We start from the raw sequence: 25,007 nt of genomic DNA, 5'->3' as shown, positions 1-25,007 counted from the left end.
ATTCAGCATGTACGGTAACGTCGCAATGGAGCAGGGGTCCATTTATCAAAGCAGCTGTGTGAGTAATGGGATATCTAAACATGCTACATACAAAGAACAATTTGGGGGGGGGGGGGGGGGGGGTGGGGGGTGGAAGAGAGAGAGATAGAGATAAGGGAGATGATTTGGTGGCGTGTGCAGAACCGGAATATAAAACACTGAAGTCAGCATCCACCCCCCCACCTCATCAGCAGCAGTATGGGTCGACTCTGTGCTGCATTTCGCCACCTCCACCTCCCCCTCCCCACCATCAGATGATTCTTCAATCTCCCTCCCTTGGTACCTCCTTTCTCTCTCTACCTCCTCTGACAGCTAGCCCTGAAACAAGTGCTGTAAGCAGGCAGCCAGCAGCAGCGGAGACTATCCAAGGGTGCAAATACACTGCATTACCATGCATGGAAGAACGGAAAAGCAGGGAAATGGCTAAGAGAGGCTCTAAACCAAAGTAACTCACGGCTGCCAATGAGAGAAAAAGGAAAGGGGTGGGTAGAACAGGGGGAGCAAGAGGAAAAACGGACAGGAGTGCAAGTCAGTGAAGACGAAACGTGGACCTTGCTGTTATATAAGACTGGGAAAGCAAAACACGAAGCAACCTAAATTGTCTTCTGCTCTAAAAAAGGGGGAACAGGAAGAGAGGTCAGAACGGACAACGACATGTGCACAAAGTAATGGAAAGAATCAGGTAAGCGATATATGACATGAAAGGCAAGGATGAGGAATGTAGAACTCATGCAATTTAGTTTAACATACATGATCAAATTGCAAAATGCACAGTAATGCTAGGTCAGAGCGAGTCTGCAGTAGGAGCATTGTTATTAAAAAAAAACAGGGACACCTCTATCAGAGTACAGGATACTTTTTCCCCATTACAATTTCTAGCAAATTAAAAAATCTCTTTTTCTTAAGATAAACATTAAGCCTTTACTTGGACTGTGGCAAACAATCAACTTGCTCTAATGGACTTGCTAATGGATTTACTGAGGTAATGCAAATTATTTGGGCTTTAATATCATTTTCTGCATACTGACATGGCAACACAGAATGTGCAACTTTCTAGAACTGAGCATGACATGACTGTGCAAAGATGTCCCCAAATGCCCCACAAATGAGGGGGTGGGGGGTATTCAGGATGCAGGCACTGCTACCCAGGCTAAATGCTAACATCTCACTGCTGCAGCATGGCAGGGTAGCTCCTGGCAGAGGCTCAACCTATTAGCACAGACCCACTGAGAGAGAGAACTGAGTGGCTCTGTATGGGTTGTAACAGTGAAACCTGTTGTTAACAGTGTAATGGACAGAGAATGCTCAATAAATGAAATTGTCCTTGTGGCATGACGTTCATACTTTGTTGATGTGTTACACCGGGTGAACCAGGAGTGTTTGAGTGATTATACAGGGAACGTGACATATTAAGGCATTATTCTTTGAAAAGTGCTGATTATTTTCCAAAAATAAGGTGAAATGGGTACGTCTTGCAATAGTGGGGGGTAAGTGTGGACATGTCCTCCAAAATAGTTCAAATGATTGCTACACACCTCTGCAAATCTGTTAAGGACAGAGCTATACAATTGTAAAAACATGTTGAATACAGAGGGACAAAAGAGAAAATGTACATTGGTGGAATTTTAAGTAGATTTGGTCTGTAAAGAACAAACGATTATAAGGTTCGCACAAATATTAGAAGAACATTTAGTAAGGTACCCTGCAACATGGTACATAATCATATTTGAAGTTCCAACTTCTACTGGGATACCCCAGTTGGGACCAGGACTCCACCCTTCCACTAATATGTATAATAAAGCTTTGATGTATCTAGTTAGCTTGGATCCTTACAAATTTACCTTGAAAAAAAGCAAAACCTAAAGAACAAAGTTTGTGACGAGTTTCTCTGTCTTTTATTACAGGACAGCCCACATCACACCTGCCTCCATGGTGGCTAACCTGTTGCTTGTCCTCCTGTTTGGGGTGCGTGTACTGGCCATTTGCCCGCCAATGTGCATCTGTAGCAGAGGCCATAGAGTGGTAGACTGCTCTGCTCGAGGGTTGGGTATAATTCCTGACAGCCTGCAGCACAACATTCATTTCCTCAACTTGTCTCATAACCGGCTCCAAGATCTCGATGGGCTCCTCAACCATTTTGACCACTTAAGAACTTTGGACATCTCCTATAACCATCTGCACCGCCTTCCTGTAGGTCTGCCGAGAGCTCTTTGGGATATACGTGCCTCTGGAAACTACATCCGTCAACTGGAGAAGAATGATACGGCCTACCACTGGAATCTTCAGAATCTAGACTTGTCACACAACTTGCTGGAACGTGTGGTCTTAATTAACAATACGTTGTCCAATCTCCAAGCTCTTAATCTTAGTCACAACAAATTCTGGACTGTCCCGACAAACATGCCCTACAATTTGGAGATTGTGGACCTTTCCCACAATTTCTTGCTGCAGATCCTACCTGGATCACTGGATCGCCTTCCCAGACTGTCGAGATTCTACCTGCATGCTAATCGTTTTACCTCATTAAGTGAAGGTGTCTTCAATCAACTGGATGTACTGCAGCTCCTCACACTTGGAGACAATCCTTGGGCTTGTGAGGATGAGGAAAATATAAACCATTTGCTGACTTGGATGCAACAAACCCCAGCGAAAGTCTTGGGCTGCCCCTGCTACACCAGGCCCAGATGTGGAGAGGTACACCTGGCCACTAGTAGAACCTGGCACTCAGCCGTATTCACAGAGCCGCCACTGGGTGCCGACGCTCGTCATCCTATCCACCGAGCTCCAATGCAGGCAGTTACTTCTGGTTCCCTGTCCAAGTCAGCCCAGTTGAACGTAGCTCACAATGCAAGCCCTGTTAATAGCTCTGGGGCGGGCGTGCAGGTACTGATCATGGGTGGGGGATTTCTCACTTCCACTCCACATAGCCTGTCCACACAGTCAAGCACAACAATCCGAACACGTAGCACCAAGAAGGTCCTTCCAGGCAGATCTCGCAGCACAAGCCATCAAATCCACATATGCAGCTTTGAAACCACCATTTTGAGCCTTTTATGTACAGTTGTCATCCCAAGTGCTTTGTGATTCTGCATAACAATCTCTTGAACTAGACCTGCTGACTTGAGTCTGGAAAACAAATAAAATCCACAAAGAATGCAAAAACGAGAGACTCACTTCTTAGGTTTTCATTTTCACATTGTTCTGGCCACTTGTAAGCATTCTTCAACGTATGCAATCTCTGCCTGCTTCCAATAAACTTACAACCTTCTACATAATGTGACTGTGTACTATATGGCTACACATATCGACATCTAGACACGTATACAAGAACACTACAAGTATCAGTTTCTTGATGTGGAAAATTGATTGTTCTTTCCAGTGTTATGCTTGAGCACTGACAGAGAATTGTGCATTTCATTGTTTATATTATGTATCAAACTAAAACACTGTGTAAAGCTGATGTGTTCTATGAGTACAGACATGCTGCCTTTAACTCTTGAAATAAAAATAAAATGGGAAAATCCATAGCGTTTTAATGCAATTACATAAAATAAAGTCAACGGGCCATGCAGCATGAGTGGAAAATACCAAATGCATAAACACATAGCAAAGCAAAGCAGAGCTGACAGTCCACGTCAATAGAGGTTTAAACTAAATGGAACATATATATATATATTCTTCAAGCGTCTTGGAGACATTGCCACAGTTCTTCTGGACTAAGTCGGCCTCAGTTTTCTTCAAGTAAATCACAGACAGACTTGATGATGGTGAGATCAGATCTCCGTGTGGAGCATACTGGCTGTTGTCAGACTCCTTGTGCATACAAAAATCTCACTGGATGATTAATTAATGGCAAAAGGAATGTTGGGAAATGTAAACTGATATTGCCTACTCACACACTACAGCAAAAGATATAAATAACTGGCTTAACAATTTTTTTCATGAGAATACTATATATATATATATACAGTCCCTGACAAAAGTCTTGTCGCTTATCTATTTTGTAGAAACCCCTTCTATTAACCTGACTTTTAATTAATCAATTGGTGTTAGAAATAGCTCATATGAAAAGCTAAAACCCTCCCAAATGATGTTTAATGCACTGAAATAAATTAGTTTCACTGAAAAAAGATTTATTATTTAATCAAGACAGAGAGGTCAAAATTTGGCAAAACAAAAGTTTTGTCGCCTATACAGAAATTTAACAAATTTACTGCAAATACAAAAATATGTCAGCAAATTAAGTAGTGGTGCTGTGAGATCCAAATTTAATATCTTGTATGACTTCCATGAGCTTGAAGGACTGCATCCATGCGGTTTAGCAAGGATTCATACAATTTATTGATGAAGTCATCAGGAATAGCAAAGAAAGCAGTCTTGCATGCCTCCCAGAGTTCATCAATATTCTTTGATTTCGTCTTCCATGCTTCCTCTTTCATCCTACCCCACATATGCTCAATATTGTTCATGTCTGGTGACTGGGCTGGCCAATCCTGGAGCATCTTGATCTTTGCCTTGAGGAACTTTGAAGTGGAGATGGAAGTATGCGATGGAGCACCATCCTGCTGCAGAATTTGGCCTCTTTTATGGTTGGGAATATAAGAGGTAGCTAAGATTTCTTGGTATTTTAGACTATTGATGTTGCCTTCCACCCTGCAGATCTCTCGCACACCCCCATACTGGATGTAACCCCAGACCATGATTTTTCCGCCACCAAACTTCACAGTTTTCTGGGTGAATCTCAGATCCATGCGGGCTGCAGTAGGTCTCCTGCAATATTTGCGGCGACTGTGGTGTAATTCAACAGAAGATTCATCTGAAAAATCCACCTTCTGCCACTTTTCCAGCGTCCATCCTTTTATCAGGCTGTGGGCCTTGGCAAATGCCACAGGGTTTTTCAATTGTCTTTTGTTTAGTGCTGGCTTCTGGGCACTGATTCGACCATGGAGGCCATTTCGAGACAGAATCCGACAAACTGTTCTGGTTGACACAGGGACTTCAGGTGACCAGGTCTCGTGGAGCTCTTCTGCAGTGGAAAATGGGCTGGCCTTGGATTTTCAAGCCAACAAACGGTCCTCTCAAGCAGTTGTCTTGCGGGGTCTGCCTGACCTGGGCTTGTCAAAAATGTCTCCAGTCTCTTCAAATCTTTTTTTTATCCTCTGTACTTGATGCTGAGACACATTGAAGGTGTCTGCCACATCAGCAGTGGATCTGGTCTTCAGCCTCTTGATAATCAAAACTTTAGTCTCAGGGTGAATCTTAGGCATGTTTGCGGAGGTCTAGCTGCAGTTGATGTGAAGGTCTAATGTACTGGGGTTCTTTTCATACACACCTGAGACCTAATTGATCCATTATTAGTCACAGGTGAAGCTCATATGACAAGGCGACAACACTTATGTCTTTGCAAAAATTGACTCAATGGGCTTTACCAAGCTGTGAATATTAGAATACTTTTTGACAGTTTTGTTTTGCACTGAAACATTATTACAAAAGCTGTTGGGTTTAAATGAGCCATTTAAAAAAAAAAAATCTTGATTAGAAATATATTTCAGCGGCACTTCTGGTTAATTTGTACACAAGCGACAAGACTTTTGTCAGGGACTGTGTGTATATACACACACACACACACACACACACACACACACACACACACACACACACACACACACACACACACACACACACACACACACACACACACACACACACACACACACACACACACACACACACACACACACACACACACACACACACACACACACACACACACACACACACACACACACACACACACACACACACACACACACACACACACACACGCTTCCTCAGCTCCCATGGTGCCTCCCTGTGCTGTATGGGAACCATCAAACTTGGCCAGCCATTTTACACTCCTGCACAGGATGGTAAACTGATCAAATAAAAGCCATACAGAGGGGTTTCCTTCTGCTTACAGCAAAAATAGGGGGGGGGGGGGGGGGGGGGGGGTTGGATGCACAAAGCTGGTGCTGAAAACAGCCGGCACCAGCACTCTTTGAAAATACAGCCGAGCTTGCTTTAAAATGTCAATAATTTCTTTGATGTATTTGGTGACAAGTTTAAATGTTTTCTCAGCAGTTTGTTTGAATATGTGGCAGTCCAAGTAAGAGGGGACTACCCAGTTGAGTCTTGGTTCTTCCTCATCTAGTTTTACATCTTAGGGGGTTTACCTGCCACTGTCTCCTTTGGCTTGTTCACTAGTGAACCATTCAATGTTAAAGTGCTTTTGAACAATATGCGTCAACAAATATCTTCATGAATGGATGTTTTCATGGTATTATCCTCAGTTTATATACAGGTAAATTGTAATAATAATGAGGTAAGTAAAAACTAAGCTCACAGTTTTGTACTTTAGAAGAGTCAAAGAACAACTAAAAGAGCAGCATGATGCTGTATTTTGGCCTTTAAAATTTGTATGAGTATGATCATTCATCATCTGATATCTAAACTCTTGTTTATGACACTAACATAAATAGTTTGGATTAGTGACCAACCTACGATGACCTGATATGTCTTACAGCTGATGTAAAGCCTTATACTTTTAGTCACATGGCAGAGGGAAAAGCAGAGCTTTCCCTGAAAATCTAGAGAATAAATAGGTGTCATATTGCTGGGTGAAACATTAAATTGATATGAAAAAATATCAACTGTAAAAGCTACATTGCTGATTTCAAAATCAAGAAAATTAATCTGATAATTTAGATTCCCTAATATCCTACTATGAAAAGTTCAACAGCTTCAGATTTAAATGTGACATCAGTGTCTGTATATTGCATCACTTAAGGGACAGCTCAAACAAAAATGAAAATTCTGTCACAATTTACTCACCCATGTAATTTCAAACCTTTAAGACTAGTTCTTCTATGAACGAAGATATTTTGAAAAATATTGTGTAAAAAAATTGTCTATTGAATGATAAAGTCAATGGAGTACAATGCTGTTTGGGCAAAATTTTTATTTAAAACATCCTCTTTTGTTTTCAATAGAAGAAAGAAATCCAAACAAGTTTGAAACAACATGCAATTTTCCTTTTTGGGTGAACTATACCTTTAAGTGGAAGTCACTTCTATCCTCCAAATATTAACACACCTCCGCCTCTTAACAGGGTGTTGGTTTAAATACTCAAATAAAGGGCATCATTCCACTCTGGCATTCACACTAACATCCTTCTAGAGAACTGAAAGACACGAAGAACAATCATCCATGGTAAACTGTAAGTATGGCTATTTTATATAAACAAGTTACATTTTCAAGGTGATGGTATAAAATCTAGTAATATTGGCTAAATTTGGATGTGTCTTCGTTATTAAATACAATTATATAGCTAGTAGGGCAGGGTAAAAAAGAAAAATTGTATATCTCGATTTTAATCAATTCTCATTTTTACGAACCGATATCGATTGTTAAATCCCAAGAATCGATTATGAATAAGCATCTGAAAGTGTTAAATTTTTAGTACAACTTACCCAAATCCGTATCATGTCACATGAAACAGCTCAGTGTTTCAACCGCGGAAAGACGTCAATAAAACAGCTTGTAAACAATGTCATGTAATGTCACATTTACCTCAGAAAAACCATATCCAGTGTCCATAAACTCATTAGTCAGCTAGAAAAGTTAACTCTAGAGAGGAGAATTTTGCTAAATATATGCACCATATTACATATTCATTATAATAAATCTGGCAAGTTTTTTGACAGCCACCATTTAAATGTTTACATTTCATATAACTATTATTATAAAAATTAAATAAAAGTGTAATTTAAGTGTTTGTATACAAATCAGTTAATTTTTACCTTAACTGATACCTTAACCTTTACCTTAACCTAATATTATAGTAGGCTAATGAAGCCTAGGCTACAACTGACTCCGATAGTTTACAGCATTAGTTAAGAGATTTGTTTTCTTTGAGAAAATTTGCCATGTATTGTACCTGATAAAAATCCAAAATAATCAACATCGAATTTAATTGCAAGCTTGTGAATCGAAATCGAATCGTGAAATTTGTGTCAATACCCAGCCCTACTATATAGAATAAAACATGTTAAAAAAGGAACAATCATTTTTTATTTATTTTTTCCCCATTTTAATAGTGAGAGAGCTGAATATGGCTTCCAAAATTCAATTCCTACTACTGCTAGTGGCTGTTATGATTACAAGCTACGGTCTTACCAATGTTGCAGCAACAAACGGCAACACACCCAACTGCATAACCATCTCCACAAACACCAACTCAACCAACTGCACAAAAATCAGCTCAACCATCTGCGGAAGCACCAACTTAACCATCTGCACAAACACCATCTTAACCATCTGCACAAATACCATCTTGTCCAACTGCACAAATATCAACTCAACCATCTGCACAAACACCATCTTAACCAACTGCACAGACAATGACAACTGCACAAACACCAGCTCAATGAGCTGCACAAACATCGGCTCAACCATCTGCACAAACACCAGCTCGACCAACCTAACAGACATCTGCTCAACCTACTGCACAAACACCAGCTCGACCAATGTAACAAACATCTGCCCAACCAACGTAACAAACATCTGCTCAAAAAACTGCACAAACACAGGCTCAACCAACTGCACAAACACCAGCTCAATGAGCTGCACAAACATCGGCTCAACCATCTGCACAAACACCAGCTCGACCAACGTAACAAACACCAGCTCGACCAACCTAACAGACATCTGCTCAACCTACTGCACAAACACCAGCTCGACCAATGTAACAAACATCTGCCCAACCAACGTAACTAACATCTGCTCAAAAAACTGCACAAACACAGGCTCAACCAACTGCACAAACGCCGTCTCAAGCAAAGGCACAAAACCCAGCACTTATATTGCGCTTATTCTTTCGCCTATGGGGAGTGTGGGACTGCCTGGACTTCTAATCTACACTGTCACCTGCACTGCCATTTTTAAACTCTTCCACCAGCCCTGATCATCAGCACCAAGAGTTGACAAACTACCTATGTTTGTCAAACTGCTAAAACCTAGATGTTTCGCAGATACTTACCGCTCTGATAAATATTTGCACATTATAAAAATCTAGAAACATTTGCATGATTGTAATTGTATAAAGAATTCAAATGAAGAATTAAACACTTTGGTTGCCATTTTAAATCACACATGCAGAATATTAAGGATGGGTGTATGTAATTATAAAGAGATATGTATGCGTCACATCTAACAATGTAATGACATACTACAGTGTGACACGTCAATACATTTTTTTTTGAAAGTTGCTAGTCTCCTATTCTGTGTATTTATGTAAAGCTTAAATAAAGACTGTTTGATTATTCAAATATGCACATATGACTTGTATAATCCTTAAAGAAAGAGAACAAACATGACAAACAGGATCCAGGAGGATCCAGGAGGAGTGAAACAGAATGCCCAACTCAAAAGTTACAACACAATTAACAACAGGCCGGGTATTACAGTAAACTAGCATGAATCAAAAATAAAGTTCTGACCTGCGGGCAATGTAGTAAAATACAGGATTGCCATTCTTAGATGTGCCAGCTTGGTAAAAGATGTTGAGGGTCTTTAAAGCTTTAAATTCCTCCTTCTCATGGACTTGATGCCTGAAAAAAAAATGTAAAAAAAAAAATTCTCAGATTATAAATTAGGGCTGCTAATTTATTAAAAATAGCCATTTTTGAATGTTTTTAGATGACTACGTATTTTCTATATATTTATGCAACATAATATAAGATTCACCGGGTCAAAACACAAGCTGTATCCCTGTATAAGTCACATTTTATTATTATTATTATTATATAAAAAACGAATTATGTAAAATAATTAAATGGGTAAATAAAGAATATACACTATAAATATGTATTTTAGTCCAACTTACTCCACAAAAAATCATTCAAATATAACAGTATACTGAACAAGAATAAAAAAAATATAAGTATAAAATAGACCTAAATTAGTGGCATTCATAATTAACTAAATATAATAAAACCAAGCCTAAACAAATTATAAGTGAAACTGAGTTACAGGCGTGTGGGAAATATGCTTTACAAATATTGATGTACTTTGCCAGTTCAAAAACTAACTGTTCAACATGCGAGGAGAGATTGAAACTCACATGAAAAGTAATTTCTGTACGATAAAGTAATAAATGATGAGAAATGATTGCTGATATTTTGAGAAGTAAAGTTATATCTGATCTACAGTTTTGAATCCATATATTATTTATTTATAAATAAAAAAGATATGGATAAATACATACAAATATATAGGGATCAATTAAATACTATAATATCCAGACAGAGAAAATGTCAGAATAACACCAGCAAAAACAGGCTGTCAACTGGAAAGCTCAGATTTTACGACAATCTCGACTCTGGCTATTCCTGGGTAAAAACTGAGGAGAAGAGAAACCCTAGCTTTTGGCAAAAGCAAGAACAGTCACCTTGTCATAAACTCCTCAAACTTTGAGCTGGTGAGGTTGAGGCTGGACCAGTGTGTGTCAGCTACTGGCTTATGTTCAGGGGGACCCAGGTACGCCAGGAGGGTGGCCATCTTGTCAAATGGTCTACGACCCACTGCCTTGTGGTCCCTATGGTTTAAAGTTTGATTACAACATTTGTATCTGCATTTAGACATTACATATTTTTCCATATTCAAAACTCTACATTTACTGTGGAAACAGGCCAAAGATTGTATCTATATGGGATAGTTGCTAAAAACAAACAGAGAAGCATACAATCCTTGTCAACCTTTTAACTGACATGACCTCCTTTGTATATCTAGAAGCCATCTTACCTGTTGCTGGAAAGATATTGGCCAATTCTTTCCTGGTTGTTCCATAACAGACGGTGCAGGGCGAGTACATTGCCGTCACTGATAAAAGACAGACTATGGTTCACTGAGTCGCTTGGCGGAGAATCAGAAGCAATATCCAAGAAAAACCTGCCAAATCAAAAAATGAGGCATTTTGAAGCTCAAAGGTCAAGAAGTTTCTGAGAAGCAAATGGGTTTAAATCATTGTGTTTCAAGACTTCATGAAATCACAACTGGAGTTTTACAGCTTTAGAATGTATCTTTAAGTTAAAGGGTTAGTTCACCCAAAAATGAAAATTCTGTCATTAATTACTCACCCTCATGTCGTTCGACACCCGTAAGACCTCCGTTCATATTCTGAACACAAATGAAGATATTTTTGTTGAAAGCTGATGGCTGAGAAAGGCTTCAGATAGGCCTCCATTGGCATTCAGTACATTTACACTCCCAAGACCCATAAAAGGCACTTAAAACGTCGTTACAAAGTCCATCTCACCACAGTGGCTCTACAATAATTTTACGATGCGACAACAATTTTTTTTGTGCGCAAAAAAAAAAATCAAAATAACACCTTTATCAAACTTGTTCTTGTCTTCCGTGTGTGCCTCCACGACGCATGCGCGAGAATATGACGTAGCGCCGGGGTTCGGGAATCCATGAAATACACACTCTAACCCCATTTTGAGAACTACGCCGAGACCTAAAGCACGATCAATGTAGAATTCAACAGCTTAGATACGCGCGTCTTCCTCTGCTTGTAAACAAATCGCTTCTGGGTCATGTGTCCGAAGGCCGGATCTACGTCATATTCTCGCGCATGCGTCGTGGAGGCACACACGGAAGACAAGAACAAGTTGGATAAAGGTGTTATTTTGATTTTTTTTTGCGCACAAAAACTATTGTCGTCGCATCGTAAAATTATTGTAGAGTCACTGTGGTGAGATGGACTTTGTAACGACGTTTTAAGTGCCTTTTATGGATCTTGGGAGTGTAAATGTACTGAATGCCAATGGAGGCCTATCTGAAGCCTTTCTAAGCCATCAGCTTTACACTAAAATATCTTCATTTGTGTTCCGAATATGAACGGAGGTCTTACGGGTGTCGAACGACATGAGGGTGAGTAATTAATGACAGAATTTTCATTTTTGGGTGAACTAACCCTTTAAGACCACATATATGGCCGCATACCCTGAACGTGGCAAAAGTTACTTTTAGCAAATATTTAAAATGTACAGTTTTTCTCTCCCAGGTTTTAGCACAAATATAGTCCAATCAAGTGCTCTCTGAAAATACAGCTGTAACACATGCCTCTAACTAGCTACTGAAAGTAGCATATAATGGTACATTTTACTTTGACAATATTACTTGTGTAAAGTATAATATTCAAAAGGCCTTTTCTAAACCATCAAGAATTCCCACAAGAGAGAAAAACAGGTACCGGTAGTAACGATATATATATACACTATGTGAGAGACAAACAAACCTTCTGGCTGCATCAAAGTTGCTTTTCACAAAATCATTAAAGGGCCGCATATGCTCTTCTTTTGTAAAGAGGACATGATTAGCAATGCTCTGGAGAATCTGGAGAAAAAGAAAAAAATACTGAGCTGAAATATATGTAGAAATAAAAATTTTGCTATTGAGTGGGGCCCAGTGTTGTGTGGTATAAATCAAGATTTATTCTTGCCAGTTAGTCATTGGATGATGAAAATGAAAGATCTGTATGTACTTGGCCTAAATTTAATCACACTTACCTTAGACATGAGTTTGAGGCCACGCTCGATGCGAGGTGGGGGTTTCTTGTCTAGGATGCCCGCCTCATAAGGTGATACGATAGCTGGGTTAATGAAGCGCAAGAACATGGCACTTCCTACTGCACCAATACTGTTCTGAGGAAACCGCTGGCTGACCACCTGCACAAACGGATAGAGGAAAGCAAGAGGAAACAGTTGAGTGCCGGAAGGTTGATCATTTAATACATAATGATCATTTTCGTTTAAAAACAACATTTCAGGAAAGGATATCATGAAGAAGAAAAATGAGAGAAGGAAAAATAATTAATGAATATGTTTAATGTCATGTAAAACAGGCTCTATAAAATGAAAACGGTGTCGTGAGACAGTGTTTGTACAGAACAAACGAATAATCAGACGTCACGCACTTCACTAATAAACATTACCACACATAAAACAAATCCCTTACTAACCAAAATAAATGTTTGCAGAACAATGTGTGACAGAGCATACACACCCTATAATTATGGCTGTGTGTCTGCAGTTCCACCACAACTAGAATACAAATTCTTCGTAGAGGACTGAATTATTACTTAGACTGAGACTTAAAATTGGCTATGAAGGGTCTCAGCTTATGATATTGATTTTCTAAAGCTATCATTGATCAGAAGAATCCTCTGTGTAAATCTGCATTAAAAAAACTAATATTCATCAAGGGAATAAACTTATACTGTTAATCATTTTAAGAAAAATCAACAAATTGACCATTATTTAATGTGTTTACATGCACCAATTTTATACCTGAAAATTTCAAAATATCATGTAAACACATTTTCCTTGTTTTTATTTTTTTTATTGTACTTTATTGTAAAAGCACAAATAATAAGCAATTAAAATGAAACATGCTTTATAACATCATGGTCATGTGGTGAAAGGTGGTCCCAGCAAATGGCAAAGAGAAAGGAAATGAGAAAATTCAAACAGACAGAAAATTAAAAGATGGGGATTAGACATTTTACACCATTACATACATTATAATACATGCATATTCACCAATGGCTTCTCAAAGTGAAAACATGCACAATCATTGACTTGAAGACGACCCATAGAGCACATGACAGAAGCCAGAGTAGCGCCAACATGTTCATCAGACCGTATTTAACGCATGCAAATCACTTAACACCTTCGTTAAAAGTTTTCCAAGAAAGACAAGACTCTTCCAGAAGGTAAAATACAAATTCATAATGTTTTCTAATTTAAACCTTGATGCATTTCAAGTGTGTACGCTCTGAGAAAGCTAGACCAAGTCCTTACTAGGCTCCAGGTCTACATATTTGTGGAAATTTTGTCTTCAGGTTAAAATAGACCTTAAGCCCACACAAAGAAACAGTCTTCTGCTTTACCGCAAGACATAGAGAAGCTGAACTGATCCCACCTGCTCGCCATCACTGACCCAGTCCACAACAGTTGAAATTCAAAAGAAAAGTGGTCCAAAGCAGTACAATTATTTTGTTTATTTATCTGTGTGTTTTCCCTAATGTGTTGAGTTAAGAAAATGGACGTGTCTTCGTAAGAAAACCATGTTTACACAGGTGTTTCTGAACATGTTCTGGCAAAAAAACAATTAAAAAAAACAATTAAAAAAAACCATGAAAAATCAAGTGAACAAATTCATAAAATGAAACAAACAAATAAAATAAGTTACAAAAATATTTCAAAAGCAACACGGTGCATTTATGGTATGAATAAACCCAAACTAATAATAAATGGCAGCTAAAGAAAAAATAAAATGCTAAAACACTTACGGATTTTTTGTTTTCCTTTTTTTCTTTAACAGTGGCTTTATTCAGAAGGGAGTGGCAAGTAGCCTACAGGGCAGAGATGAGCACAGAGAGGTCACAGCAGCTACACAACTGCACTCAGCACAGCCACAGTGCATACAAACACAATGAAGGAGCAGACAACACAACCACTGCCTTCCTGACAGCTGATCTACGAACAGTTTCATTCATGTTCATTTCAGTGATTAAGAAACACCGGCTGATGCTCTCCAAGCAGAACGCAAATCAAAAGCTGCAAAGATGCTACAGTGGAGAAGGGAGAGCGAGCTCTCAGCCCAAGCAAACAAAGTATGAAATACATTAAGAGTGTGAAGATATTAGCGGAAAATTAAAGACCAGAATAGGTGCCGATGAGGATGTAAGTGGACCGTGCAGAAGAAGTAGGAAGTGTGTAGCAGGACTGATGGATGTAGCTCATTTGGTAGGATGAGTCATCAATATTTTCATTCTGTTCTCCCAGAAAGGAAAGACTATGTTTTAAATGTATCTACTAAACGGAAACTTTTAGGAGCTCACTAGCATCGAGATGACCTCCAAGCTATCTAGATGCCACAAAACTATTATTTTCATTTAATGGGGACTTACTGAGCCAAACATCACAACCCGATCCTCGTGATAACAAACAAGACAGGAAAGGCCATGAAAGGAAACGACAAGAAAGGAAAAGAAACTACATGTAATTAAGAAAGAAGAAAAGAGAAGGGGTTTTGTCATTTTGTCATGCTTTCTTTTCTCTATTTAAATAACACTTTATGCATCACTGTCCACAAGATGGTGCCCTTGACAGAGTGTCTGAGATGTGAGAAAGACGGATGGCACTTTCTAATGAAAAATTGGTACTTTCAGTATAGTAAAAAGGAGTCACACTACCAGCTACATAAACACTGCCCTCAATTTTCATAAATGGAACAACCCCAAAAATAATTGTTTTTATACGCTCAAGTAGAAGTGACTTAAAATGTGGTCTGAATCCATTGTTAACAGAATATCAATGTAGAAATGTTAACTTCAATGCCAAAGTCATTTGAGCCAAACCCCATGAGTAATACAGGTGCTGGTCATAATTAGAATATCATCAAAAAGTTGATTTATTTCACTAATTCCATTCAAAAAGTGAAACTTGTATATTATATTAATTCATTACACACAGACTGATATATTTCAAATGTGTATTTCTTTTAATTTTGATGATTATAACTGACAACAAAGGAAAATCCCAAATTCAGTATCTCAGAAAATTTGAATATTACTTAAGACCAATACAAATAAAGTATTTTTAGAAATCTTGGCCAACTGAAAAGTATGAACATGAAAAGTATGAGCATGTACAGCACTCAATACTTAGTTGGGGCTCCTTTTGCCTGAATTACTGCAGCAATGCGGCGTGGCATGGAGTCGATCAGTTTGTGGCACTGCTCAGGTGTTATGAGAGCCCAGGTTGCTCTGATAGTGGCCTTCAGCTCTTCTGCATTGTTGGGTCTGGCCTATCACATCTTCCTCTTCACAATAACCCATAGATTTTCTATGGGGTTAAGGTCAGGCGAGTTTACTGGCCAATTAATAAAAGGTATACCATGGTCCTTGCCAAGTCCTGTTGGAAAATGATATCTGCATCTCCATAAAGTTGGTCAGCAGCAGGAAGCATGAAATGCTCTAAAACTTCCTGGTATACGGCTGCGTTGACCTTGGACCTCAGAAAACACAGTGGACCAACACCACCAGATGACATGGCACCCCAAACCATCACTGACTGTGGAAACTTTACACTGGACCTCAAGCAAAGTGGATTGTGTGCCTCTCCTCTCTTCCTCCAGACTGCAAAATTTACTTCAGAGAACATAACTTTGGTCCACTCAGCAGCAGTCCAGTCCTCTTTGTCTTTAGCCCAGGCGAGATGCTTCTGACGCTGTCTGTTGTTCAAGAGTGGCTTGACACAAGGAATGCGACAGCTGAAACCCATGTCTTGGATACGTCTGTGCGTAGTGGTTCTTGAAGCACTGACTCCAGCTGCAGTCCACTCTTTGTGAATCTCCCCCACATTTTTGAATGGGTTTTGTTTCACAATCCTCTCCAGGGTGCGGTTATCCCTATTGCTTGTACACTTTTTTCCACCACATCTTTTCCTTCCCTTTGCCTCTCTATTAATGTCCTTGGACACAGAGCTCTGTGAACAGCCAGCCTCTTTTGCAATGACCTTTTGTGTCTTGCCCTCCTTGTGCAAGGTGTCAATTGTCGTCTTTTGGACAACTGTCAAGTCAGCAGTCTTCCCCATGGTTGTGTAGCCTACAGAACTAGACTGAGAGACCATTTAAAGGCCTTTGCAGGTGTTTTGAGTTAATTAGCTGATTAGAGTGTGGCACCAGGTGTCTTCATTATTGAACCTTTTCACAATATTCTAATTTTCTGAGATACTGAATTTGGGATATTCATTAGTTAAAAATAAATAAACATTTGAAATACATCAGTCTGTGTGTAATGAATGAATATAATATACAAGTGTCACTTTTTGAATGGAATTAAGTGAAATAAATTTAAAACAAAATTCAAAATAGGCTTTGAGTTTCTAGTTGAGTTTTACCGTTTTCAAATCCATTGAGCCAATCTCCGGATCTGGCGGTAAAACTTTTAGCATAGCTTAGCATAGATCACTGAATCTGATTAGACTGTTAGCATCATGCTCAAAAATGAACAAAGACTTTCGATATTTTCCCATTTAAAACTTGACTCTTCTGTAGTTACACATTGCGTACTAAGACCGACGGAAAATGAAAAGTTGCGATTTTCTAGACTGATATGGCAAGGCGCAATGATATCACACAGCGCATGAAAATAGGCTACCTTCCATCAACATAACCAACGTGAAAACCTGCTTGCACAGAACGTTCTGCGTAATATCATTGCGCCGCTGCACCCATGGTACGGCAGCAAAATTCCTTGATCATTACGCAGGAATGAGAGTATAGTTCCTAGCCATATCGGTCTAGAAAATCGCAAATTTTCATTTTCCGTCGGTGTAACAACAGAAGTTTTAAATAGGAAAAATATCGAAGGTCTTTGGCCATTTTTGAGCGAGATGCTAATGGTCTAATCAGATTCAATGATTTATGCAAGTGCTAAAAGTGCTACTGCCAGATCCGGAGATTGGCTGAATGGATTCGAAAACGGTAAAACTCAACTGTTTAACTCCAGGGGAGTTGGAAAATTTGCCTATTTTTTAAAAAAGTGGAGTGTTCCCTTAAGAACATTGATATTTTTTGCACTTATTGCCATTTAAATATGGGGATTTTATGCCAACAGTGCCAACTCTATAGGAAAATAACGTAATGTACCATTACAGTTCAAAAGTTTGGGGCAGTAATATTTTTTTTTTTATTAAGAAATGAATACTTATTCAGCAAGGATGCATCACTATGAAGTGGCAATAAAGACTTTGACATTGTTACAACAGATTTCTATTTCAAATAAATTATGTTCGTTTGAACCTTCTACTCAAAGAATCATGGCAAAAATGTATTACATTTTCCACAAAAATATGAAGCATTACTGACAATATTTTTTTTTTTCTTGAGCAGCAAATCAGCATATTAGAATGATTTCTGAAGGATCATGTGACATTGCAGACTGAAAGTTGAACTTTGTCATTGCATGTATAAATTACTAGTTATTAAGTGTATTTTGATTGAATAAACGCTTTAAAATACATAAAAAAACGTAACCCAAAACTTTTGAATGGTAGTGTATCTGAGGAAAACAGTCTGATATATTTGTTCACAAACAGGCAGAGGTGAGCAGTGGCGCAAGAGAGGATAAGAGCAGTTTCTCTTGTTAGAAGTGACTGGAAGACTGATCAGTGGAAGCCCAAGCATGAAAGACAGCCTCAATGCAGTCATTCAGAGGATGCAGTACCAGTGGTAAAAAAGAAAGAAAGAAAAAAGCAGACTGGCATTAAGCAGTGAATGTACCTGATACAGACAGTGGCACACACTGCGCAGTTGTGGAGGAAACTCGCTTGAAGAGTTGATAATGGCCAGGAAGAAGCGGTCTGTGATCTGCAGCAGGTTCTTCTGGTTCTCCTCCAGGTTCTCTGCTGGTTCGAGCCTAAAGACAGAAAAGTTATTTGTAAGAATGACAGTGATAAAAACCCCTCTGTACTTTGAAGAGTGTTCAAATATACAGCATGGGGAACTTCATCAAAAATGAAGTGAAAGCATGACCTGACTAAACAGATATGAGTTTAACTAGGTAAACATGCCTGGTGGGGTCCACTTCAAAACTGATTTGCTGCCACTCTGGAGTGGTGATGATTCCTTTCAACAGCGGTTCCAGAAGCTTCTGCAGATATGCAGCTCCATACACCTGCAAACAGGGTGCCAGATTTTAAGAGCATATACACTACCGTTCAAAAGATTGGGCCAGTAATGTTTTTTTTGTTTTGTTTTTTATAAATTAACCCCCAGTTTCACAGACAAGGCTTAAGCGTAGTCCCAGACATGAAATGCATGTTTGAGCCGTTTAAACTTAAAGCAACATGCACTGACAAATCATAAAATAAACCAGTGCAGTTGTTTTGTCTCTAGAAGCACACCTGTAATGTATTTTTCTAAGGCATGTTTATAAAAGCTACTCAAATGTCCTAACTGAAATAAGGACTAATCCTGGGTTAATCTAAACCCCGTCTGTAAATCCAGGCCTAATACTTTTATTCAGCAACGTTAAATTGATTAAGTGACATTTGTCTTACAAAAGATTTCCATTTCAAATAAATTAAGTTTCAATTTATCAAAGGTTCCTGAAAAACAGATTTCTTGAACAGCAAATGAGCATATTAGACACTGAAGACAGAAATGATGCTGAAAATTCACAGGAATAAATTAAATTAGCATTTTAAATTGTAATTAATATTTCACAATATCTTTATATAATATATAAAAAAAATATATATTTTTATTTAATATGTTTTACTGTATTTTTGTATTAACCAAATGCAGCCTTGGTGAGCCTTCTTGAAACCTTCCTGAACCCGAACATTTGAACGATAGTAAAAAGGGGCTTTCGCAACGGGTAGTTCTAGGAACTAGCCACCAGGGTGGTTCCCTGAGGACAAATTTTCCTGGTTGCAGTCGCACTGCCAGAGGGAACTCTGAAGTGACGCAAGCCGCGCTTCTTGTTGTGACTTTTATTTGGAGCCGCAGCGGCCTGAGCTCACACATTCTCCATCTTAATTAGTTTACGATCTGTTTAACAGTCCTGTCTAATACGTTATTAGATAGAACTGTTATAAAGAAAGTAGACATCATATGAAAATGTATTAGTGTTTGCTGTGTGGTTGTTGTCAAATGTCACTAGCTGAGCAGAAATACATAATTATGTTTCGCTGGGTCTCCTCAAAGCTGCGGGTGCTGGTGTTTCGAGTGCGTTCGGCCATTCAGTGTACAGTTACGTCACTGGTAGTTCCTATTGTGCTGGGTTAGACCCTACTCTGAAGTAGGAGCTAAACTAGTTCCCACAAAAGGAGTTCCTAAAACTAAAATCGGTTCTAGTTCTTGCTGTGCGAACACGCCAAAATCTGGGTTCTTCTGCAAATAGTTCTAGGAACTATGAAAAGGTTCCTCTGGTGCAAAAGCCCCTTAAATCACAATGTCAGGGCAAATAAATAATTGATTCTCTCTTTGGAAATTTTCTTTAATAACTTCTGGGAATAACTCATGCAAGGACATTGAAGACTGAAAATGTTCTATGACTGTCACTGTTTCGCGTTACCTTAAAGCAAAAGGTCATAATCTTGCTGGCTAGGCTGTTTCCTCTGAAAAGGGTCTGCATAGAGTCGGCCAGCTCCACCTCTTTTGAGAACATGTTCCATAGCAGCTGATACAGCAGATGGCGAGAGTCAAACAGTGTCACCAACACCCTGGCCAGCTCATCCTGAAAACCATCAGAACATTGAACACAACAGCTCTCCAATGACCAACAATACACCCAATGTATTACTCTTAGTGTGCAAAACAGTGTTAAAGGGATAGTTAAAAAGCTATGACTTTTTCTTCTACAAAACAAAAGTCATTTAAAGATGGCTGGGAACCACAAAACATTGATTGGAACCTATTGAATTCCAGTGTATGGACCAAAAAAACAACAACATTAAGACATTTATCAAAAAATCTTCTTTTATGGTCCACAGAAGAAAGAAAGTCAAAAACCTTTGGAATGACATGATTTGTTTTAGCATCTAAACCTAGCTGAGTAAGGAATAAAAGATTACCAAAATATGATAAAGTACGATAAACATAATAGAGTTAATAGAAATGCATTGCTTTACTTCTTTATTTCATGAATGTTTTTTTAATAGATCTGAACTCCATTTAAATGTTCTTATTTAGTCAAAACTGTAAAAGTTAAACAGAGCTGTTAATATCTCTCACCCATTGAGAGCAAGGGACCACGTTGGCCAGTGCCATGGCAATGGGCAGTTCGCCCTGATCCCCCATCATCGTGACCAGCTCAACAAGTCTCTCAAAGCGATCTGCAAGCACTGTCTCTGCGAGTGTGTCAAACTCCGTCCCTTGCTGAAGGATCTTCGTGAGCACCTCCATAAACGTAGCCCGTGTTTGCAGGTCCTTATGGTATCCTAGACCTGTTCAGAGATATCAGAATCACTTTTTTCTTCAAATCAAAACGACTCACCAATATAAGAATCAATGATAATGTCAGCGCTTCTCACCGATGGAGTGCATGAGGCCGCTGTCCACATTGGCGTTAAGCAAGTTAGACATGGCCAGCACCGTGCAGTGCCGCAAAGATGCCAGTCGTCTAGACATGCCACGTTTCCGCCCTGCCACCTGCTGGCCGTCTTCCTCAACCTCGCTGCAGTCATTCAACAGGTTCATGAACAGTGTGAAGTACCTAAAGGAGAAAGAGAAAAGATGACTGCCCGAAAACAGACCTTAAAGAGGCCATATTGAGCCCTTTTACAAAGCCTTGAATTTGTTTTCGGGGTTTACAAGAATAGGTTGTCATGCTTGAATGTAAAAAAAAAATTACAAAAATACAGTAACACTTTACAATAAGGTTTCATTAGTAAACATTAGTCAACTACTTTAGTTAACATGAACTAAGATTGAGCAATACATATACAGAATTTATTAATCTTAATATTCATTTCAACATTTATCAATACATTATAAAAATCAAGTGTTCATCAGGTGTTTAAAGGTGTTCAGAAACAGTGATTACTGGTATAGAGAATTTGTGCTTTGTAGTTTTGCAGACTTTTTTCATGCTCAAACAGCAATATTACACTAAACAAAGTTGAAAATGTAACAAAAACAAAACAAAACAAAAAGAGAAGAAGCTGGGTGGTGCTCTTTAAAGGAAAAACCAAAAGAGTTGAATGAATGATCTTACTTGAGGAAGAGCTGAGATTTGGCCTCCATGAGCTCAACGCCATCACCCTCCTCAGGCTGCAGGGGAAGACCGGCCAACAGTGAAACTACTGCCTCCATACTCGCCTGGTCCAGATCCCTGCACACCATGTTTGAATAAATGCACCATGAGAAAAGAACATGCAAATGGACCAAACAACAGGTTTCAGGGCACTAAACATTTAATAAAAGCTAAATAAAACTGCAAAGGCGTTACCGGGTCAGACATTTGATGTCATCGTCCGCTGCTTGATTGGACGTTCCCATCACCCAGTCCGTGAGGTACTCCACCATTTTATTTCTGTGAAAAGCAGCAAAGTTAGACATTCCATAACTTCATGATTCACAAACTAAATGAACACAACAAAATCAAGATGACATGAATGTGTTTTTTGTGTGACAAGTTGAGAGTTAGTGAGTGAACGCAAATCAGAGCGGATGAAAAAAACGTATTACAAAAAAATTGAAGCATACTTTTGTTCACAACCATCTACGCACACCGTGGCAACATAATCGCCATTGGCTAGTAATTTTTTTTGTTTACTTGCCAGACTGATATACTATTTTATTTAAATTAGTCCTGTCAAATCGATTAATCTCAATTAACCGCATCAAAAAGTTTGTGTTTACATAATATATGTGTGTGTGTACTGTGTATAATTATTAGGGGTTGGAATTTTAAGGCACTTATCGATTCAATCCAATTCCGATTCAGGGAGTAACGATCCGATTCCTAAAACGATTCTTAACATACATTTTTGCTAACTAATTATCCTGCTGTGCAAATACATGAACTTCACATTTTAACCAAAATTGGAGCTAATATGTTTTTTGTTTATAGTTAGAATATCTGTTTGACAGTATCGCCATATTAAAAATGATTATGAAGATTTCTTTCAATACTTTTATTTTATTAACAAAGTTATATTCAAGATTAACAAGCTCTAATGAAACATTGTAAGCCATACAATTGCAAAGAACATTTTAGAACATTTTACAGTTTCTTTAGAACATTTTAACAAAAAATGTCTTTAAAGCAAAAAAAAAAAAAGTTTACTTTGGTTAGAGCCACAAAAAAATCTTTAAAACATAGGCTAATGCAGAAAAAAAACAACTTTAGCGCTCGCTGAGAAGCCAAATTCAGTGTGTGCGCATAACATCTCACATGAGAAAACTTGCCGAGCTGCAACAGTCATGTTAGAGACATTTAACGAATCACTCACCAAAACGAAGTCCATTCTTTTGAAACATTGTGCAGTAGTTCAGCAATATTTGACAAGTCATTCCAAAAATTATGCCACGGATGTTGGTAGGTTTATGTATATCCCGGCCACCGGGATAGGAGTGTTATTAAGCATTAATGGCAAGGAAAGCCACTACTGTAAGGCGTTTGTGCAAAACTGCAGAAAAACTGCATAAAAAGTGCGGGTGTTGAACCCTCTCACCGGGAAAAGTGTCCCCACGGATGCGACGCCCCTGAGCAGGTCGTAGTTTTTATCTTAAACGAAGCCAATTCACCAGCATACAAACGTTCGCCTATCAACAGGTTTTTCTGTTTGGCCAGAGACCGTACGCGTGCACACAGTGGTGAAGTGGGCATTTGAATTGAACACAGAATCGATTCTGAATTTTTGAGAATCGATTCTGAATCGTTAGATAACGAATCGCGATGCATCGACCTTTTCTCCCCCCCCTAATAATTATTATGTGTATATACATATGCACACATGCATGTATATATTTAAGAATATGTTTTTTATTACTGTGCAATATTACTGTATTCAATGTTACAATAAATTCTTACAGTATTTTTGATCATATAAATGCACCCTTGGGGATCATAAAAAATACTTATTTCAAAAACATAAAAAAATCTCACCCACCCCAGATTTCTAAATAGTATAGTGTAAATTTACCTGAATTTCATTTCTTGGCAGAAGGAGAGGTCATCCCTGCGTTCCATCATCACCTCCACTAGCTGACACAGCTTGGTTTTGATCTGAATGGCATGGACAACATTCCCTAAAATGCGCACATACCTGAGAACAACAGAAAAAAGAGAAAGAGAAAGACAGCACTAAGAAAAATCTTCAGATGCTCTTTTCAGCAAACACCAACCCTCCATGCAAAGCCAGAGCGAATATTAAAATAGCTATGAATAAGAGCATAAGAAAGGATGAAGTCTTACCTAACCAGGTTAAGCATCATGGTCTCAATGCTGGCTTGACCGAGGTGCTCTGAGCTTCCTTCAGTGTGACTGTCAAGCAAGTTCTTCATGATGGCGATGGTCTGCTCTACAAATAGTGTGTTCATGTCTGTAATGGGAACCTGGAGAAGAAAATGATTCAATTCAATTCACATTTATTTGTCCAGCGCATTTCACATATTGTTTTAAAGCAGCTTTACAGAAAATGTATGTTTCTACATTACAATTTAGAGTGATCTGTTATCAGAGGAGGTGACTGCGTCCAAATAATATCCACATGGCAGAAATGTACATATAATACAAATCATTAGCTAACATGTATTAATTTAGGCAGAGACAATGAGTTCATTAAAGTAATTAAAGCAATAAGTTGTGATTGTAATGATTACAATATATAGAAAATTTGGCAGTCGATTCAGAGTTGGCGACAAAGTGAGAAAGTTAAAGAGCAAAGATGCTGATGCTTACAGAGAATGTGGCTGATGCTTATGAAGAACAAGATATGATGCTGATTATATTACATAAAATGAAGGGTAACAAAAATACTCCAGTGATCAATGGATGTCAGAACATTCTAGATTAAATAGATCACAGAGTGCTAGGTGGATGGTATTTAAAAAGACTGCATAGTCTGGATTGATTTGAAAATAAAGGTTTCCTGCCACCTTGTGTCCAAAACTATGCATGACCGCTTTTTAGCAAAGGCATTTGAATGCTTGTCAAGTTCATTCATTTGTTGTTTCTATTGTTAGAATAGGCAGTCTACTGTATTAAAAAATTAAGCATAAATTTAGGGGCATTTTTGCAATGTTTGCAAATAAATACATTTTAAACTTTTATTTGAGTGTAATATTAACTATTTATTTGTAAGACTGATCTTTATACCCGAGACATGTTTTAACATCTAATCCTA

General features: G+C 38.5%; 2 protein-coding genes across 6 annotated transcripts in view; one reads left to right on the top strand and one right to left on the bottom strand.

Moving 5' to 3' along the window:
• Positions 1 to 25,007, bottom strand: part of nf1a (neurofibromin 1a) — an 86,923-nt gene that overhangs the window by 37,076 nt on the left and 24,840 nt on the right. For 4 of the 5 annotated variants that reach the window (XM_079823877.1, XM_079823876.1, XM_079823878.1 and 1 more), the window contains 15 exons: positions 24,077 to 24,216; positions 23,805 to 23,927; positions 22,106 to 22,189; positions 21,872 to 21,988; positions 21,189 to 21,370; positions 20,890 to 21,101; positions 20,231 to 20,392; positions 18,723 to 18,826; positions 18,433 to 18,568; positions 14,435 to 14,497; positions 12,651 to 12,809; positions 12,380 to 12,477; positions 10,879 to 11,025; positions 10,526 to 10,672; positions 9,576 to 9,686 (listed from right to left, as the gene is read on the bottom strand). In XM_079823877.1, the coding sequence (XP_079680003.1) occupies positions 9,576 to 9,686; positions 10,526 to 10,672; positions 10,879 to 11,025; positions 12,380 to 12,477; positions 12,651 to 12,809; positions 14,435 to 14,497; positions 18,433 to 18,568; positions 18,723 to 18,826; positions 20,231 to 20,392; positions 20,890 to 21,101; positions 21,189 to 21,370; positions 21,872 to 21,988; positions 22,106 to 22,189; positions 23,805 to 23,927; positions 24,077 to 24,216 (1,985 nt within the window). The remainder of the gene's footprint in view (positions 1 to 9,575; positions 9,687 to 10,525; positions 10,673 to 10,878; positions 11,026 to 12,379; positions 12,478 to 12,650; positions 12,810 to 14,434; positions 14,498 to 18,432; positions 18,569 to 18,722; positions 18,827 to 20,230; positions 20,393 to 20,889; positions 21,102 to 21,188; positions 21,371 to 21,871; positions 21,989 to 22,105; positions 22,190 to 23,804; positions 23,928 to 24,076; positions 24,217 to 25,007) is intronic. The other variant, XM_079823880.1, reaches the window with a different exon arrangement.
• omg (oligodendrocyte myelin glycoprotein) lies at positions 354 to 3,563 on the top strand. The gene is made up of 2 exons (XM_079823551.1): positions 354 to 721; positions 1,944 to 3,563. The coding sequence occupies exons 1-2, from the start codon at positions 708 to 710 to the stop codon at positions 3,121 to 3,123; spliced, it is 1,194 nt and encodes a 397-aa protein (XP_079679677.1). The 5' UTR covers positions 354 to 707; the 3' UTR covers positions 3,124 to 3,563.

Source organism: Gobio gobio (assembly GCF_949357685.1).
Source record: "Gobio gobio genome assembly, chromosome: 8".
Lineage (NCBI taxonomy): Eukaryota > Metazoa > Chordata > Actinopteri > Cypriniformes > Gobionidae > Gobio > Gobio gobio.
The sequence above is the reverse complement of the archived record's forward strand: the minus strand, read 5'-3'. Positions and strand labels throughout refer to the sequence as shown.